The following is a 20,716-nucleotide window of genomic DNA, read 5'->3' on the forward strand; positions in this document are numbered from 1 at the left end:
TCAAACTATACATAAAAACTATGCTACAGCAGTTTATATACGCCGAGTACAAAGCACAATAGCTCGTTTTTTGACATAAATAATATAATTGGGGAATATAAAATGTGCAAATAATAAAGATACAGGAAGCGTTGCGCGATAGTGAAGATTTATAAACAGTGCAAAAATGACATGAAGTACAAAAATTAATTTAGAAATGCATATGAATGACGGATAAAATAACAGTATAAATCATGTGGCATACATATACGGGAAAGGACATTTCCATGACAAGGATTGTAAACAATGTAAAGTTTTACAAAACAAAGAGGTTAAATCAGACTAGAGTAAATTATAGGACACTGAAAGTATAGTAATTAATATATGGGCTACGCATTAGTATTGGACAAAAGAATTTTTTTAGCCAATGGCGTCGTCAGTGGGGTGCAAAAGGGGCACTTTCACCCCCACCCCTCCTCTGCCCCCTGAAAGCTGCACCAGCGGTTCCCCTACCCCACCCCTATCCAACACGGGCTCGCACCCCCCACGGAAAAATGCTTCGGACGTCTATGCTTTTAGGTGTTTCTCGAATTCATGGATTATAAGTGCTTTGATGTCCACAAGAAACGTGTTCCAGAAAGCGACAAGTGAGAAATGGGCGCGCTGAAGAGAAATGAGGAGATGAGGAATAGACGGATGCAGGGTACCTGCGGATCACTGGTGTCAAGAACGGCAAACTAGTCAGCATTAGATACAGCTTCTAACAGTGAGTTGTTATAGAAACCAGAGTGTAAGATCTGGAATAAGAATAATGGACAGATGTGTAGTGCGCGCAATGGCGGGGAAATGGTCAGTAATGTCAATTTGTCAAGACTCCAACGTGAGATGGACAACAAAAGATTAGACAATGCACGATCGATTACAGTGCTGGAGCCGCCAAGAAAGAGCAAGCAGGGATATTAATAAGACATTCGTAACTAAAACCATGAAATCAAGATGAATAACTAACAGAGTTCAGGGATGAGTCCATTAATTTATGTATATAACCCATGCTTATCATTTTTTTGTTATCTGAAGATAACCTCGCTGTTATTTATTCGTGAGAAACATAAAAATGTGAACTTGAAGAAAAAAGTGATCGGTAAAGGCAACCAAACATGAAATTTCCGTTATCGATGTTGAGAAAGTTAGATTATATAAAATTTCAACCAAACTGATTCGCAGCTTTGAATATTTAACGCGAGGTCATGTCTTTGTTTGAGCGGGTTACCCCACAAGATACAGACAGCTGCTCCACTATGGTCCGTGCGAGAAAATGCAACAGAACACTCCGGTACTGGTAAAGTAATCAAATTGTAGCCGCCGACGAAGCGATTTGCGAGATCTGGGCAGCCGCGCTGTAGCGAACCACTGTGCTAGGTGACACGTGCCGCGCGGCCGCTCCGCCGCGCCTAGGAAAATGCGCAGTGGCGCCACGAGAAATCCTAGCGGCGGTCCGTGGCGTTTCGGACCGCCGAGAGAGGCGGCGCGGCCTGCCGGTCGGTGAGTTCACTATAGTTAGAGGCGTATTTGGCTGCGGCGCGGCTGCATCACGTGGGAGGAGAGGCTGCGCCGCGGCTGTAGCGCGGGGGAGGACAGGCGAGAAGGCGACCGAACACCTGCGTAAAGAAGAAGAGTGGGAGAGAGAGTAGGCGCATGCACAGGGGAGCGTGGACGCCACCACCGCCGCCGGACTCAGCCCCGAGCAAAAGCTGCTTGGCGTCTAATAAACGAGCCCTCAATATTTACTCCTTTCATTCATTCATAGCGATGGTCTCGTTCCTGCAGACTTGATACCTTCAGGTGGTATGCGAGGGCCTATTGGTGAGCTGTCAGCTCGCTCAAGCATCACGTGCTACGTGACTCCAGCTCGCAAGAGAAAGAGAATTCCACACTCGCTGCCATGGCTGCGAGCGGCGCTGACTGACACTCCCAGGGTTTGCATCCACAATGTTGCCCAACCCAACATGCCATGAGTCGGCATGTTGGGTTAGGCAACATGCCGACTCTTGGCATAGGATAGGCGCATTGAATAGGGACCTCCAGTCTTGTGTCATGTCATCATGTAGGTCAATCTTCAATCCTGGGTCATATGGCGACCTAGGATTGAAGAATGCTTTCTACCGACATGTACACAGATAGGCTTATTAGGGTAGAGAAACAAGTCTTCACAGCCTACAGACTGTGGTTGATAGATAAGGAAAAGTATTGCTACGGTTCGATTGAGGTTAAATGTGTTTATTTACAGATGAAGTCAGGCAATGATAGGCGGTGATGGCTTCCATAGGTAGAACCAGCTGAACCTCCTCTTCTTCTCTCGTGGCTCATACCCTGATCCGGCTCATACCGTAGCAGTATATTCTCACTGCACTGAAGCATGAAGGGACGCCATTTTTATAGCTAAAATATTGTAATAATAGCTTTTTTTTGCAGCAAGACACTACCTGTCCCAGGACAAACTGGTAAGAAATCTTCCGTTAAGCAAAATCAAAATGAGGGACTTCAGATTTCATGGTGCAGCTACTTCACTTTCAATGCTAAGCAATATATCCTCCTCAATCAAAGTATCTCTAAGTATGCGTAAGCAGCATACTTTAGTGGGACAGCAGTTAAGTGCTCGCACATGATTTTGTCTTATGCCCACAGAATTGGTCGTCACTGACGAGAAAACCACTACAATTTTTTCGCTAGTCAGGGCAGCTTGTCACACCTAGTTGAGCGATTGCACCGGCGCCAAAAAAATAAAAATAAAAAAAGAAACACCAGGCATGCACGGAGCATGCAGCACAGTCACAGCCAAAGCTGCAAGAGTGGCCTTTCTAGAGCCCGTTGTAAACTTTGTTGGGCAAACTAATACAAGTACATATGCAATGTATTCAAGCCACAAATCATAATTTTTGTGAAGTAGGGAAGCCCTCACTATGCCATTATTTGGCTTTCTCCTTATGAGCGACGTATACCTACGCATCTGCAAGGCATTATGTGCACTCTGCTGATCCTGCATGTGGATGATGATAATAAAGAATTATGGTCGAGCACTTTGTAGTGGGTTGGAAGCTTGAAACCACACACTCGTAGCGCATTTAGTGTTGTGTGACGCCTGGTTGTTATTTTACACTTCTGCCACGCTACATAGTTCCTTGCCCGACATGACGCCTGTACAGGGTCTCTTTGTAAATGAGTTTCAAGCACCAGCGTGGCTCTGTGGTAGAATACCCGACTGCTGCGCAGAGGGCCTGGGTTAACATCCCATTTATTTCATTTTCTCTTATTTCGCGCTAAATTGCTTACGGGCACCGGCGGCGGCGGCAACGGACTGTTACCCCATTGCCGTTGTGATGTAATGTCAGCTTTCGTTGTAAAACCAGAAGACTCCTAATTACTGCTTCAATAGTCTTAATTACAGAAAATAATCGGTTAAACAGTGTTACCGTTGCTTTCCTAGTACATAACGCTTGATGGAGTTTGACGTGTCAAACCACGATGTGATTATGAGGCACGGTGTTGTGAAGTAAACCGCAAATATTGATCAGCGAGGTTTTTTTCACGTGCACCTAAGTCTATATACACGGGATGAAGTCTATTATTTAACCTCCATCGACATGCGGCCGCCGTGGCCTGGATCGAAACCGCGACTTTCGAGTCAGGAGCCGAGCACCTATTCTTTGTCTACAGAAGTCGCTGTCACTGTATATGTCTCGATATGTGTATATGTCTATGTGTCTATAAATATGACTATCAGTGTGTGTCTTTGAGTATGAGACGTGTGGGACAATGTCAGTGAGTTGATGTGAAACAAGCGATAACAATTTCTATGCAGAAACCGCCACGTTCGCAACTTTTTGCACTCCCAACGTTAGCGCAGCAATAGTAGTACAGCCACCCGGAAACATGAGTTACACATCAACTGTTGAAGCTACGTCAGTAGTGTAAGTATACGTTTCTTCGTATCCAATTACTATACTATAAACTCATACTAAAAGATCAGTAGCGTAGAAGTAACGCACATTGGTCAGTAAGCTGGGCAATTACTGAGATCAAAGAACTCTTAAAACGGGGCAGTTTGTCTTGCCTCCTTTTCTGTCTCGCATTCTAAATTTGCAGTAGAGAATGGACCTGGGATTCCTTGAAAGAAGCAAAAGCGCTTAACCTGAAATGAGTATTCGCATTGGCATTTTCTGAGACCAACAGTATTGCGGCTTTTTTGGGTCATATTTAGTAGTTGTTTAGAGCTATGAAAGATGAAATATAAACACGACAGATAAAAACGGCTTAGTAATTTAAGCTGATTGCAAGCAAAGGCGGATTAGAAATCGTTCGTTATAAATAGGCAGACAACAATTTGTAGTCTAAGCAATGAACGAAAAAGGGGGGAATTGTATCCGTTTTTGTTGCTAAAAACAAATAAACTTAAAGCAAACAAATAATGAATCCATGTAAAGCATTTTCATCTTTCTGTCTATGTATGAAACTCTGAGTGTGTGACGGGACGTAACTTGTTGCCCTGGCGGCGAATGTGAAACAACATCTTAACGGATAGCGTCATATACCACGTAACCTTTACGAGATGACAGCTCACAGACGCGAAGGCAGAGGTCCGGTAGAAGTCGAGCCCCTCGCAGTGAAATAAAAAAGAGAATTACTTTAAATGAAACTAAATAAATCCAATCGGTGATGAAGCCAAACAAAGCATAGGTGACTCTATTTGCAGTTTTTCCTTTTCATTTCTGCGTAGTTATCTTCAGATTAGTGTAAAGGGATGCGGAGTGCGGAAAAAAAAAACTTGCAGCAACCAGTGAGGGAGAGGGACAGAGAGAGAAAGAGATGAAAAGAAGAAAGGCAGGGAGGTTAACCTGGTAGTAATAACCGGTTTGCTACCCTACACAGGGGTGGATTATTAGGGGTCGGAAAGAGTACGGAGAAAGATAAAATAAAAAAATAATAAACAGTACGCAAACATGAACGCACATGTAGGACGTTCCAATCAGAGCCGTTCTGATAGACCGGTTCAACACAGAAAGCCTTCGAATTCCTCGAGGACTTCGCCGAGGTGACGCTACCCTTCTGTACAGGTTATGGTTGGGTGCCGCATTTACCTATGCGTGCGCGTTCCTCATAGGAATGGCCGACATTGCAGCTTGCGACCACTGCGGAAGTGTTGAGACGATTCAGCATATTCTGTGCGACTGTCCACAGTACTGTTTGCAGAGAAAGCAGCTTTGCAACGCGCTCATCTGTTTCGGAAGAAAGCATCCTGCGCCATCTACAGGACTTAACTTCACAGAAGAACCGCTGAGGGAACCTGCAACTGTAGTATTACGCGCGCAATGCGGAGCTCGATGTTACGATTTTTTTCCTAACACAGAATGCAGCCGGTTGGCCTTGAAAAACCGGTAAGATCAGCACGGTGACGTCTAGCTTTGGAAGGGACAGCGTTATGAAAATTTTTCTTTCAAGAAACGTACAGATTCATTACACCTGAAATTCATCAAGAGCATCCTGTTTAACGTGTCAGACGAGCTAACCGCACACGTGTGACGTAACAAAGCATGATGAAAAATTGCTGCGGTTGTATTTGGTTAAACGTAATTTTTGAGTGATTCACCGTGAGATTGGGCTACAGGTGGCAGCACTGTGTCTGCATTAGTGTGAATAGGCGGTCGGTGGCATGCATCCATATATAGGCAGCGGAGCTTCACTGTGAGCGGTCTGAGCCGATTGTCGACAAATAAAGCGCGTTGACTGCTAATGGTGGTATATACGCCCTCCATTGCTACATTGGTGCACGTAGCCGGCCTAACGTTCCTATTACGTATGAGAGAAGCGCAATCTGCCAATCAGTGGGATGTTGGCCTTCGCTGACAGTCATGTCTTGCCCTGCGTTCGATGTTTTTCTTGTTTTATTTTTAGAGCTTTAGGTTGTGTTCTCTCTATGCTACAATATAAATGGTGTTGCGCGATTGAGCCAATTAAGTATTTACTTCTTGCCCTAGCGGCTACAAAAAAAGCCTGTATTTTCGCGTAATTAGTTGAAGTAGAACTTTGTGCACACTGCTTTTCTGTTTGCACGAATACGTGTAAAGCTATAGCAGTACGTTGCTTAAGGTTTTTTTACCGCTAAACGGCATTTGCAGAGGCTAGTTCATGCTTTGCGATATCACAAGAATTTCGAAATCGCCAATACTCACGAGATGGTGTCGCTAAAAGCATTCACAACTCGACATTTAGTACTTTCGTTTAGGACGACACAAAATTTTATAGAAATTTTATACGATGTGCTTGAACGACAACGTGGCCCCCACATTGAAATCATTTTGGCGAATGGACAGTACGATGATTATACCTAGCGCCATATGGACACTTGCATGTACTTACTTGTTAGAGTGCTTACACGCCTCGTAAGGCGAAATGCTTGTGTATATATCGTGTAGGCATACGTACAAGCGTTTGATACTGTGTTAGCACAACGTAATAGGCTGCCCCCTGAAGACGTACACGACGTTCGCACACATGCGAGCATGGTGTGGCTAGCAGACTACGAAAGGAGCTATCCACACTGCGGGGTTTCGTCCGCTCCTCGCTAGTTGCCGACTCGGTTCGATCTCGAGGCCAATATATCATATGAGCCGTATGGCTCGACGGCTCTGCTTCTTGTGCTTCCTTCATTCCTGGTTTTCGCCAAGCGGCTGTGAGACAGCCTCATTGACCGGCGCTGCAGTGACACGCAATGCATGGGGAACCAAGCTCGTGACCAATGCACTCCTAGGCCGGAGATACATCGGCGAGAAATTATCGAAGAGAACTTCGCGCCACATTGCGGTCTTGCTTTAGGCAAGATAGACCAGAAATCTACAAGTTTCGACTTTACGTCGCTGCAAGGGTGTGAACATGTCACACTACAAGACGATACAAAGAGGTTCCTCGGCGCCACGAACTCGCGGTGAACTTGCATGCAGCCAGCGTCTCTGGCGGTGGCGGCATGAAAGACGGACTCTCAGCCGCAGTTAGTTTTCGCGAACGAGCCGCATTAATGTTTCACTGTAGCCTTTCGCTAGCGTTGACCTAGGGTGAGCTTGAAGGCCACATTCATCTAGAGGGCCGTTTGCTGGGTTTGAGCCAGGAGGTGCAGAACTATCAAAACAGGCCAACGAAAGTTTGAGGTTACTCTAACAAAAGTGTGATGCTGTAAATACGGATGTGATCCCTAAAGGTAGCATGAGCTTATAGCCTTTAAGGAATGCCAGCTGAACAACACTTCATGCATAATCGCATTTATGCATGAAAACCGATTAATTCATAAATACTTTTATTCGATCATTCTAGGAGTATGTATCTCGACATTCTGCTCATCAGCAGGATTTTAAAGTGAACTTATTTTTGCATTCACCCTGCTTCTATTCCTAATGTCCAGTATCCGCAGCAACGCAGTGATTTAAACTTTCTTCAGCCTTGTTTCATAATATTTGAAGCGGCATTTTAAATGGCTACCTAAACGTTGTCTACGTTCTGATAACATTCAACTAGAGCCTATCAAAGTAAAGGAGGCCACAAGACGTTCGCAATTCTGGACAACTCTCGAAAAACACCTCTACATTGAAGTTAACATGCTCGCAACGTGTGCCGTTAACATGCTCACAACGTCATTTAATTTTTTATAACAATATCTGGGATTTAACGTCCCGAAAGCACGATATCATTATGAGAGACGCTGTAGTGGAGGACTCCGGAAATTTTGACCACCTGGGATTCTTTTACGTGCACCTAAATCTAAGTACACTGACCTCAAACATTTTCGCCTCTATCGAAAATGCAGTCGCAGCGGCCGGCATTCGATCTCGCGACCTTTGTCATTTATTTGTCACTTAATTAAATGTCATTTCACTTTTATTGACACAGTAGTTCACACTTCGATTTTTTGGTTGGATGTATGCTTCTCATAAAATTTGTCTCATTTTTCTTGCCTTCTAGATTTGGAGCAAGTGGTTCAGCGAATTTTACCAAAGAAGACGTTGAGAAAATGAACGAAACTTTCTCGTACGAGCCTATTCTTTATTCTGCATGCACATTAGCAATATTTAGACAGTGGCAGTCTTATTTGCTAAGCATAATTGTGGCATTTATGAAGCCTGCACTTTACCAATACCTTTATTATTCCGATCTTTTGCAACTCCCTATTGCACAGAGAGAGAGAAAGGTTAAGTGAACGGCAGGGAGGTTAACCAGGAGTTTTTCGGTTTGCTACCCTGCACTGGGGAAAGGGTAAGGGGGATAGAAAGGTAAGGAAGAGAAAAAAAGTAAGGAAAAAGGGGGGAAAACGCACACACTCTAGCACGGGAGCATTATAGTCGTTTAACGAGGTCGGTTGAGCGGAGAAACTTCACCAACGCCTTCGTCGCTTTCTGGTTGGAAGCTAGAACGTTCCGGCACTCCAATATTGATTGTTCCGAAAGCTGCTGGTCATCGAGGCGTGCTAGCGTTGCTGAGAGCAATTGCATACGTTCTAAATGCAGTAACAGGGGTGAGACCGGCTTCTTTATTGAGCGATATGACGATGATTCAATTCCACAGCTTTTTCGTTCCATGTGCTCCATAGCAAGTTGAAGCACTAGCCTCGCTTCGCTATGCTCATTGCATATTTAACATAATTCAATAACAATATCAGGACGAGCCTTGTTATAGGCAATATATCTTTGAAACGCACAAAACCGCGAATAAAACCTAGAGCGATTCCTTCCATTTTATGTAACTATGTACCCTAAGCTAAAATGCAGAATTGTGTTAACACGTTATTACTGAATGAATTCTTTCGCTTTCACGTAATGCCGGATATAACTGATAATCCATGTACAGTGATGGCACCTGGGCCCGCTTGAAGCCTTTGTGAGAGTTCTGTAATAACATATATGTATAAGGAGTATTGTACGATACTGATGTCGTTATATCACTGAATTTCAACGAATATATCATAATGACAGATTTGAAGTCTGTTGCATCGGCTAGAGTTAAAGGTGGAGGGTGTAAAACAGCGCAACACAAGGAGAAAAACGAATGACCGCTGCGCTTTTCTACTTGTGTCCCCGCGTTTGCGTGGTGTGTACCCTCCACCAAGTTCACCAATCCTAATTCATACACAGTACATTGTTACACAGTATATCTCTCACAAGAATGGATTCTCACTCATTACTTTGTTACTCTCAGCCCAGAGTCGAAACCTCGCGACGGGTTGTGAGCTTTCTCGTATGTATTCTATGAAATGGTGATACAAGCATTTTATGGTTGTATCATAAGTTTTATGGTTGCTTTAAACATTTTAAGGTGGGGTCCATGTTTCCAAAATTATGAAAAAATTATCGCAGTGCGTGTCAGTAGTGAGACTTTCTGGATCGAATTTCGTTCGGCGTTGCACTGTACTGTAAGCGGGCTGTGGTAACGGAGATTAGAAGATAAGTGTCCGCTAGCACAACGTGTTCCTGGCGGACATTTCAGAAAAGAGTTCAGAATTCAATAGAAACTTTTCCTAGTCTTAGTTGAACAGTCATTAGCGTTGCCTATACGTCCTTCATGTATTATTGTAATATTGCTGCAGGCCTTTTTAAATTGAATATTGTTTTTGTACTTCACCAATTAGATAGAAAGAATTGTAGGGAAAATGATCAATTAGTCTCTGCAAAATGTGTTTGTTTTCTGTGGTTCCGGTAAATTTTTGAAGCAGCGGTTAATTAAAACAAATCGAATTGTCATGACCAGCCATGTATCTGAAGTTTACGCAGTCCGTCTTTCGATGGGAAACCTTCAAAAATGTAGTTGTACACTCAGCGGGAGGCGCTCCTTTTCTCATGTTCTTTTCTTTCATTGCATTGCAGACACTGTCACATCAAGCGGAGATATAAAACTACAAAGACAACAACAACTACATCAACCACGGTTGTCATGAATGCTAGCGTCAACTAGTATTATAATCGTACCGCACTAAAACCGTGCGTTCAAGAAGAAAATGAACTCGCAAATATATGCAATGATACTTTCCTAACCTTATCTCTGACTTCTTTAGGAACGGAGGCCCCTGTCCTTTTCGTAACAAATTGTGGAAATGGAGGTCTCACATCCCCGCCTCAATGAAACATAGTCGAAACAAGCGTGTGTGGCCCTTCTACGCGTCCATCGCTGTGCTCTCCCTTTCGGGCGCGTTTTTTTTTTTCTGTTGCTGACCATACTGACCGCAGGTACAGATCTCCAAATGTATACGAGTTCTTGAAGAGCGAAATTTTCAAGCAGGTTGGAATAAGATTCTTAGTAAAATATGGCCATCGGAAAAGGGATGGAAAAAAACGAAACAAAACAATTCAGGGGCCTGCTTCATTACAGATCTTTTTACATAGGCACGCCATGTCTCGAAAGCCACATCAGATAATACGCCCAACAAGATTAAAATTAATTATACATGATAGACTGAAATACGGTAAATTAATGGTAGGCAAAGGTGCATCCTAATTGGATAATAATAATATTATCTGGCGTTTAACGTCCCAAAACCGCCATATGATTATGAGAGACGCCGTAGGGGAGGGCTCCGGAAATTTCGACCATCTAGGGTTCTTTAACGTGCCCCTAAATCTAAGTACACGGGCCTCGAACATTTTCGCCTCCATCGAAAATCCAGCCGTCGCGGCCAGGATTCGATCGCGCGACCTTCGGGTCAGCAGTCAAGCGCTATAACCACTAGACCACCGTGGAGGGGCGCATCTGAAATGGAGTGCAGTGCTTGCTGAGTTAATGATTACAGTAACGTGCATCATTTTGTAACAACGAAAACATGTCGACATTGGTGACGTGGTAAGTCCATTACGCCACAATGAGACAGCGAACTATACGACATTAAGTATGTACAGTACAGAGCAAGCAGACGACCAGAAAATGACAACGCCTCGACATCGCGGACATTTGGAGGGCAACGACGATGGATATCGCTAAGCCAGTTCATTGTTATCTGTTAGTAAACACATGGGCTGCAAGATCGTGCAATGAACTCGGCCATATCTCTTCCGCATGTCGCGAGGGTAAAGAATGCAAAATCCTCCCTCGCCTCGACCACCCCTTTTCTGACTACTCAAGTAAGAAAGCGCCAGTTATTCACTTTAAGTGCGGTGCACTTTAGGGGACGGCCTGTCGTATGCTGTCGTAGCTTGGCGTAACGCAGTCAAAACTACGAATAGCATAGCCATCCGTGGCATAGTGAGCGCGCGCTCGTGCCAAGGAGAAGTATTCTTCCTCTTGATCTTCGAGTGCCTTGATGATAATAAGTGACTCACTCCAAGGAAGAAAACTTTTTCTTGTTCTTCAAGCGCCTTGATGATGATGAGTGCGGAGCACTTTAGGTGCCCTGGCTGTCGTATGATGTCGTCGCTTGTCGTAACGAAGGAGAAACCACGTATAGAAATAGAAAAAAAAAGCGGAAGCAAGCGATAAATAGAAAGAGAGAGAAAGAACGGGAAAAAGTATGAAGAAAAGTAGAAATAGCAAGAAGGAGAAAGAAATATCTGAACAGAGAGGAAGTAATAAATAGAAATAAAGACAGAAAAAACGACAGAAATAAGGGAAAAAGAGAAAAAGAAAGAAGAGAGGTGAAAGGAAAGAGAAAACCGAAGAGAAACAAAGAAAGCTGCCCAGCTCTCCACAGGAATTGGGCTCCCTGGTGAGTAATCTGGCCAGCTACTCCCAAGTGAATGTCGCTATTCAACCTCATTCCTCATACTCCAGCAGCTGCCGAACATCTGACCCCGACAGTGGTCGGACATGTGAAGCAGCGGAGGGTAATAATAATCTCTGGACTCGAATAGGCCGCTACTGGAAGCTGAAGCTGGGGGCGTTCAACAAAAGGACCCTTTGAAGCGAAGCTCAACTAGCAGATTTACTGAAGGCGTCAGAAAACGTTAACTAGGATTTCTATTAGTCTCAGTGGTGCTGGGAGAACCGGAGAAGATTACACGGTACAACTGAAAGGTTGCGTCATTTGCTCCAGAAGACTCCCTGACAAGAAAAATGCGGCATGGGTTTTCTAAACCACGAAAATATTGCAGGTAACGCTGAGTACTTATTGCGCTTCAGTGAAAGGGAGCGAGCCTCGCGATAACTCTATACAAGAGACATCAACTTGTAGCGTAATCGTCATTTCCTGTCATCATCATCATTTTGCCACGAAAGAGCTGCGCCTCTCAGCCAGCTCAGGCGAAGTGCTCGATGCACGTGCCCGACAAAAAACGCGCTCACGCTCCTGGCTGGTCTGGACGCCTGCAGCCACCGCCGCTGCGCTTCAGTGTTTCTCTTCTCAATAAAGTGACGCGATTACGATACGGCCACGTCGTCCGCCGCCACGTCTCTCTCGTCTCTCGCTACAAACTCAAAGCATAACAGGTTTCGCCCCAACGTTCATTCATGACAATGCAGAAGTAGAACTATCCCAGGCTAGCAAATTAGCAATCAAACATGGTCGTGCCCAATGCACCATTTTCATGGAAGACTTTAATGCTAAAATGAAAAGAAAACAGAAAGAGGAAGAAAAGATTGGTAACTTTGATCGACTTTAGGAATAGCAGAGGACACATGCTAGAGGAATTTGCAGAATGAAATTGTGTCCGCGTGTCGAACACCTTCTTCTGCGAGCATAAAAATAGTAAGTGGATATGGAAAAGCCCTAAAAATAAAGAAAGTACGAAATGGTTTTTCTTTTCTATCGGCAATCAGGCCTAGTAGAGGATGTAGATTTCATGAACAAGGTAAACTGCAGTGACCACAGGTCAGTGCGGGCAAGGATAGCCCTTAATCTAATCTAACTAAACATCAATCACTATAAATAGTACAACCTAGACATAGTCAGAATATAATCAAAATTTCTTTGAACTGCTTTTGAGAAATATAGGGTGATTTAAAACAAGAAAGTACTGCCCTAAGATGAATGAACGGAACAGTAACTAGAGTGATCCCGGAAGCAGCGATCGAAGTTAGGCGTAAAGCGCCAAGGCAACGAGTAAGTAAATTCTGCGAAAGCAAGAAAGAGTTAATAACGACACGGGAACATACAAAAATCATCAGCCTAAAAAGTAAAATAGAAGTCGCTGGGTTAAGAAAGCTGATCAACGAAAAGAAAGTCAGTGACAAAAACTACGACGTCAATTAGAGGCAGAAGTAAGAAAAAGCAGCAGCATGAGAATAGCGTAAAGAAAGCGTTTTATAGGAAGGTCCAAATGTGCGCTCTATAGGCAGGGCCCCATTTTCAACAATTTCCATGGCATAGTAAGGGTGCCAGTGGCATTCCATTTGCAGACGAGTCAGCCACCTTTGAGCGAAAGCAAAGTAGAGAAGGAGGTGGAAGTTCTATACGTGTCTACCGACGAAGTGAAAAAGGCCATCAGCGATATGCGCCGCGGAAAAGCTGCCGGAGATGACAAAATAGCAGCCGGTTTTATTACTAATAGAGACGTATTGTATGGAAGAAACTTGCGACCCTTTACATTCAGTGCCTCAAAACATCAAAAGGTCCAGCGAGGTGAAAAAATGTTATATAAAAAACATTATATTAACGCACGAGAAAGGAGACATAAACGACTTGAGCAAGTCTAGGTCCATCTGCTAACTTTTGATGATATACAAAATTCTTACGAAGGTAATTTCAAACACGATAAGAGGAACACTTGACTGTACCCAACCTACAGAGCAAGCCCGTTACAGGAAATGATACTTTACGAGGCACCACAGTCATGCGATCAATAAAGTGACTGAGAATTCTGTCAAATACAACTCCTTTATTAAGCTTCGATAAACTGCGAGAAGGCCTTCGACTCCGTTGAGGCACCGGTAGTCCTGAGAGCACTTATACACTAAGATGTACCAGCAACACACAAAGAAACATTCGCCCACATCAACAAAAACTCCACCGCTACATTACGCCTTCACAAAAATAGGTCTTCACAAAATAGGATAATAAAGGTCTGACAAGGAGATACAATCGGATTTTCTTTATCACACGCTTAAAAGTATCTAAACAACTGGACTGGGCAGATACATGAAAAAAAGTGACAGGGTCCCTTATCCATTCACTTAAGACGACACGAAGTCAAAAGCCATCTTTTTTTTCTTCTCAACTCATTCTGTTGATCCTGCCTCGCCATCACCTGAAAAACTTTCTGCACCTAACGTTGCTTTGAACTGCCTCCAGGATCGAAGGCAGCTCATCTGGTTCTGCACTGCGACCGTGATCGGCCCACCTTTGACCAGGCTATGATTTTATGCGATCACATCATGATGTGACTTACGTCACGTGACGTCACTGTGACGTCACCATGACGTCACAAATCTTGGCGATCTGTGACGTATGATGACGTCGAATGGTGACGTCTTCACATGGCGATTTTTTTTATTTCCTAGACCTTCACGCCGCGGGACCGCGACGGTCAATTTTGGCGTTTGATGAGGCATCTAACGCTTTCGCCTTAATAAAGATTAACGGAGAATAACGCAGCAACCTGCGATTTGCAGATGACTAGTGCTCTTCAGCAACGATGGCTACGAATCGCAAAAAATGGAAAATTTATAGCCAGAAGGGATAAACACGGCTAAAAATGAATATGCTGAAGACAAAGATAACGCCAAATAGCCTAGCGAATAGGGTACCGATATGGGCTTGTTGGTACATCTTGAACAGGCTAGTAGCATAGCGCGGGAAGACACACGGACAAAGAAGAGGTACGATACGAACACAAGCGCTAACTTTCAACAACGGAAATTTTATTTTCAGGATCGGTCATATATACACACACATGAAATCACGCGACCGCAGTGAGATATTTTCGTTTACACCTGATAGCACATGGAAAATTGCGTTCAATCTTATCCGTCACACAGCGTTTAAACATGACAACCAACCTTAACTATCGGGCATGCGTAAATATTCAATTTCTTTGGTGGATAATGACAGTGACACCTTGCTGATACAGTGGTCGCCGGCGGAAAGAATGCGATCTGTCTCTATTATCAGTCGTACAGGCTCCGATTTACTTCTTGAAAGAATGGCAGTATTCTCTAGTACCGGGTGGCATGCACACGTTTTGCAGTGAAGTGCTAAAAAACCGTCACCTGACACGCCTTTTACCTTATTTCGGTGTTCCCTCTACCGGTCATTAATGCATCTTCCGGTCTGGCCTATGTAACAATTGCCGCACGAGAGGGGAATGCGATAAACAACGCCAACAGCGCATGGGACAAACTGATCCTTGTGTTTCTTATCACAGACCGACCGGGTAGTCATTACAGGATTAGTAGCTCTACATAGGGTGCTCAACTTGTTCGGAGCTGAAAAGACCACGTTTATGTTTTCTCGCCCTCCTATTTTCTTCAAACTGTGAGATAACTGATGTATGTAAGGTATTACAGCTGTTCTCTTAGGTTCACGCCCGTTACCTTCACCGTTTGTCGGGGGGCACCTGTTCCAGCGTTCCTGCTTTAGCACCTTTTCCGCTACTGACACTAACACATGTTTAGGATAGCCGGCGTCTTCCAGACGTGTCACCTGTTGATGAAAACTTGCCTTCATTAGGTGAGGGCACGACTTTTTGAGGGCATTTTTGAAGCACAGGTTAGTTATGCCCCTCTTCACCAGCTTGGAATGAGCCGAATGATACTGGAGAAGAGGTTTGTTAGCTCTTGGGCTGTAGGACCAGCAGGTCAGATTGTCAGTGAACATGAGGTGAACATCGAGAAACCGTAGTGAACCATCGACTGGCATTTCAAAAGTCACGTCAAGAGGTTTTAAACACTCGCGAACAGTTATGAACGCATCGTCACACTCCTTTTTAAAACTCATGCTAGGGCAGTCAAGAACAACCAAAAAATCATCAACAAACCTAAAGGCTTTTCTAAAGACGGTTACTCTCGTGAGGGCGTTCACACATGGTGTTTCTACTGAAGGGTTTTTAGAATTGCTGCGTTTTTACCTGTCATCAACCTTTATCCAGTGGGACAACAAGCCTTATCTACAGAAAAAGGGGATTTGCATCGGTTCGTGCCTTGCTCCAGTGCTTAGTAACTTGTTTTTAGCGAAATTAGACGGAGCCATGTGTGAACGCCTCACGAGAGTAACCGTCTTTAGAAAAGCCTTTAGGTTTGTTGATGATTTTTTGGTTGTTCTTGACTGCCCTAGCATGAGTTTTAAAAAGGACTGTGACGATGCGTTCATAACTGTTCGCGAGTGTTTAAAACCTCTTGACGTGACTTTTGAAATGCCAGTCGATGGTTCACTACGGTTTCTCGATGTTCACCTCATGTTCACTGACAATCTGACCTGCTGGTCCTACAGCCCAAGAGCTAACAAACCTCTTCTCCAGTATCATTCGGCTCATTCCAAGCTGGTGAAGAGGGGCATAACTAACCTGTGCTTCAAAAATGCCCTCAAAAAGTCGTGCCCTCACCTAATGAAGGCAAGTTTTCATCAACAGGTGACACGTCTGGAAGACGCCGGCTATCCTAAACATGTGTTAGTGTCAGTAGCGGAAAAGGTGCTAAAGCAGGAACGCTCGAACAGGTGCCCCCCGACAAACGGTGAAGGTAACGGGCGTGAACCTAAGAGAACAGCTGTAATACCTTACATACATCAGTTATCTCACAGTTTGAAGAAAATAGGAGGGCGAGAAAACATAAACGTGGTCTTTTCAGCTCCGAACAAGTTGAGCACCCTATGTAGAGCTACTAATCCTGTAATGACTACCCGGTCGGTCTGTGATAAGAAACACAAGGATCAGTTTGTCCCATGCGCTGTTGGCGTTGTTTATCGCATTCCCCTCTCGTGCGGCAATTGTTACATAGGCCAGACCGGAAGATGCATTAATGACCGGTAGAGGGAACACCGAAATAAGGTAAAAGGCGTGTCAGGTGACGGTTTTTTAGCACTTCACTGCAAAACGTGTGCATGCCACCCGGTACTAGAGAATACTGCCATTCTTTCAAGAAGTAAATCGGAGCCTGTACGACTGATAATAGAGACAGATCGCATTCTTTCCGCCGGCAACCACTGTATCAGCAAGGTGTCACTGTCATTATCCACCAAAGAAATTGAATATTTACGCATGCCCGATAGTTAAGGTTGGTTGTCATGTTTAAACGCTGTGTGACGGATAAGATTGAACGCAATTTTCCATGTGCTATCAGGTGTAAACGAAAATATCTCACTGCGGTCGCGTGATTTCATGTGTGTGTATATATGACCGATCCTGAAAATAAAATTTCCGTTGTTGAAAGTTAGCGCTTGTGTTCGTATCGTACCTCTTCTTTGTCCGTGTGTCTTCCCGCGCTATGCTACTAGCGCTATGCCACTAGCCTGTTCAAGATGTACCAACAAGCCCATATCGGTACCCTAGTCGACTTTATTTCTAGTACAACGGGCCCCTTTCTCTGTGGAAATCAGGACCCCGGTCGTATAGTCGCACTCATCGCCACGACAACAAGCTACGCGAGAGCGCTAGGCTTTTGCATTCGAAAGAAGCATGTCCCATCGGAGGTTACGGCATTGTTTGGTGGCTTTACGCCATCGTTTGGCCATGGAAAAAGGATTCTGAAGATTCTACGCGGCGAGCGACTTCGACAGGTGCGCCTACTGAAAGACTGCCTGAGTGTGCGGTTGTTTGACCAGTATGAGCCATGTGTCGCAAAGAATCTTCTGCGGAAGCACCTGGGCTTAGCTGACCGGATGACTGAACTTCTTTGGCAAGTTCAGCTAAGGCAACTTCGAGGTCAAGTGAACAGGAACTGTCGGAAGGTTGTGTGTGACGTCCACGTCCCCGAAGGTTTCGAACTTCCCGGTAGTGTTCGTGAAGTGCTGGGGCTTGGTCCCAAGTTTGCCCAGACCACCAAGAGGACCAAACCGGAGCTTCTGTCCGTCGTCCGTGAAGTCTCGAAGAGAGCCCCCGAAATAGATGCCGCGAGGATGAATTCGGAAGGCCTGGATGCTCTGGTACGTTGCAAGCAGCAATCCTCAAAATTGCCTGTAAAACGCGTAGAGTCCTACTTGAAGAACAATTCTATGTGTGTCATACCGGTAGATAAAGAGGGTGGATTCGCCGTTTTTTCCCACAAATGTTTCTCTGAAAAAGCCGGTGAAGCAATATCGGCTGTATTCAACGAGCGTAAGGACATAGTACCTACGAAAGTAACAGCAAAAGCTATTCAACTATGCAAGAAGTTGAACCTTCAAAGACTAGGGAAAGATGTACTAAAGTCTGACAAGAAGCTACTAGAGGTTTTTTTCAGCGCTAAAACCCACAAGGTCGGTGTCCCTTTCCGCGTTATAGTTTCTGAGAGAGGTACTTGGCAGAAGGAAGTTGCGCGCTATTTGCTCTCGAAGTTAAACGTTCTTGACATATGTGACCCTTTTCTCGTGAAAAGTTCGGATGACGTTATCGAGTTTTTTAAAAGTAACGCTGAAGGGGGTCTAAAGGCCTTCTCAGCAGATATTAAAGATTTGTATTATTCCATTCCGCACAGTGAACTTCTCCACTGTGTCGAAGAATGTATTGACAGTTATGGCGCCGTTAGGTTTTCCCATGAAACAGGTGTTTCTACTGAAGGGTTTTTAGAATTGCTGCGTTTTTACCTGTCATCAACCTTTATCCAGTGGGACAACAAGCCTTATCTACAGAAAAAGGGGATTTGCATCGGTTCGTGCCTTGCTCCAGTGCTTAGTAACTTGTTTTTAGCGAAATTAGACGGAGCCATGTGTGAACGCCTCACGAGAGTAACCGTCTTTAGAAAAGCCTTTAGGTTTGTTGATGATTTTTTGGTTGTTCTTGACTGCCCTAGCATGAGTTTTAAAAAGGAGTGTGACGATGCGTTCATAACTGTTCGCGAGTGTTTAAAACCTCTTGACGTGACTTTTGAAATGCCAGTCGATGGTTCACTACGGTTTCTCGATGTTCACCTCATGTTCACTGACAATCTGACCTGCTGGTCCTACAGCCCAAGAGCTAACAAACCTCTTCTCCAGTATCATTCGGCTCATTCCAAGCTGGTGAAGAGGGGCATAACTAACCTGTGCTTCAAAAATGCCCTCAAAAAGTCGTGCCCTCACCTAATGAAGGCAAGTTTTCATCAACAGGTGACACGTCTGGAAGACGCCGGCTATCCTAAACATGTGTTAGTGTCAGTAGCGGAAAAGGTGCTAAAGCAGGAACGCTCGAACAGGTGCCCCCCGACAAACGGTGAAGGTAACGGGCGTGAACCTAAGAGAACAGCTGTAATACCTTACATACATCAGTTATCTCACAGTTTGAAGAAAATAGGAGGGCGAGAAAACATAAACGTGGTCTTTTCAGCTCCGAACAAGTTGAGCACCCTATGTAGAGCTACTAATCCTGTAATGACTACCCGGTCGGTCTGTGATAAGAAACACAAGGATCAGTTTGTCCCATGCGCTGTTGGCGTTGTTTATCGCATTCCCCTCTCGTGCGGCAATTGTTACATAGGCCAGACCGGAAGATGCATTAATGACCGGTTGAGGGAACACCGAAATAAGGTAAAAGGCGTGTCAGGTGACGGTTTTTTAGCACTTCACTGCAAAACGTGTGCATGCCACCCGGTACTAGAGAATACTGCCATTCTTTCAAGAAGTAAATCGGAGCCTGTACGACTGATAATAGAGACAGATCGCATTCTTTCCGCCGGCGACCACTGTATCAGCAAGGTGTCACTGTCATTATCCACCAAAGAAATTGAATATTTACGCATGCCCGATAGTTAAGGTTGGTTGTCATGTTTAAACGCTGTGTGACGGATAAGATTGAACGCAATTTTCCATGTGCTATCAGGTGTAAACGAAAATATCTCACTGCGGTCGCGTGATTTCATGTGTGTGTATATATGACCGATCCTGAAAATAAAATTTCCGTTGTTGAAAGTTAGCGCTTGTGTTCGTATCGTACCTCTTCTTTGTCCGTGTGTCTTCCCGCGCTATGCTACTAGCCTAGCGAAAGCGAAAAAGTTCACAATTGATAACCAATAATGAGCGTGTGTACGAACAGGGAAGCCGCTTCACGAATTGGAAATTCCCATGACAATAAGAATGGGCTGGGTCGCATTCGGCAGGCACTCGCCACTAATTACCGGCAAGTCGTCAATGTCCTTAAAGCGAAAAGTTTACAATTACTGTATACTGCCAGTTGTTACATGTGGGGTTGAATGATGGAGGACAGAAAAGCAACAAGAAAAGTTGAGAACCATGCAGCGTGCAATGGAAAGAAAAATGGTAGCCGTAACATTGCAAGGTTGGATGATGGCAGAATGGGTCAGGCAGCAGGCAAGGGTAGGGTATGTTCTAGATGAAATCGGGAGAATAAAAAGGACTTGGGCTGACAACGTAATGCGTACGGCAGACAGCCGGTGGTCAGCTAGTTGAAAATAAGGCTTACTAAGCAATGGGAAACGCACTTGTGGAACAGAGCGTGTTACCTAAACTGACAGTATAAGGAAGCTCGCAGAGATAGAATGGAATCAGCTTGCTAATGATAGAGGGAAGTGGGGATCAATGATAGGAGCCTTAGTACCACAGTGCAATTAAATAGGCTGAAAATATGAGGGCCGTTCATAAAGGTCGTATTATCAGTGTGATAGATTTATAAAAGGCACGATAGGCATCAAACTGAGTGTGCCCCTGTCTAGC

General features: G+C 44.4%; 1 protein-coding gene across 2 annotated transcripts in view; it reads left to right on the plus strand.

Annotated features, from left to right (window-relative positions):
* LOC119401794 (uncharacterized) overlaps nt 1-10,038 on the plus strand; it is a 45,876-nt gene extending 35,838 nt beyond the window's left edge. Inside the window, exons 5-8 of one of the 2 annotated variants that reach the window (XM_037668767.1) lie at nt 2,452-2,480; nt 3,839-3,947; nt 7,987-8,052; nt 9,882-10,038. In XM_037668767.1, the coding sequence (XP_037524695.1) occupies nt 2,452-2,480; nt 3,839-3,947; nt 7,987-8,052; nt 9,882-9,969 (292 nt within the window). In that variant the 3' untranslated portion in view covers nt 9,970-10,038. The remainder of the gene's footprint in view (nt 1-2,451; nt 2,481-3,838; nt 3,948-7,986; nt 8,053-9,881) is intronic. The other variant, XM_037668768.1, reaches the window with a different exon arrangement.
* Nucleotides 10,039-20,716: the final 10,678 nt, after the last annotated feature.

This window comes from Rhipicephalus sanguineus, chromosome 8 (assembly GCF_013339695.2).
Source record: "Rhipicephalus sanguineus isolate Rsan-2018 chromosome 8, BIME_Rsan_1.4, whole genome shotgun sequence".
NCBI classification, from domain to species: Eukaryota; Metazoa; Arthropoda; class Arachnida; order Ixodida; family Ixodidae; genus Rhipicephalus; species Rhipicephalus sanguineus.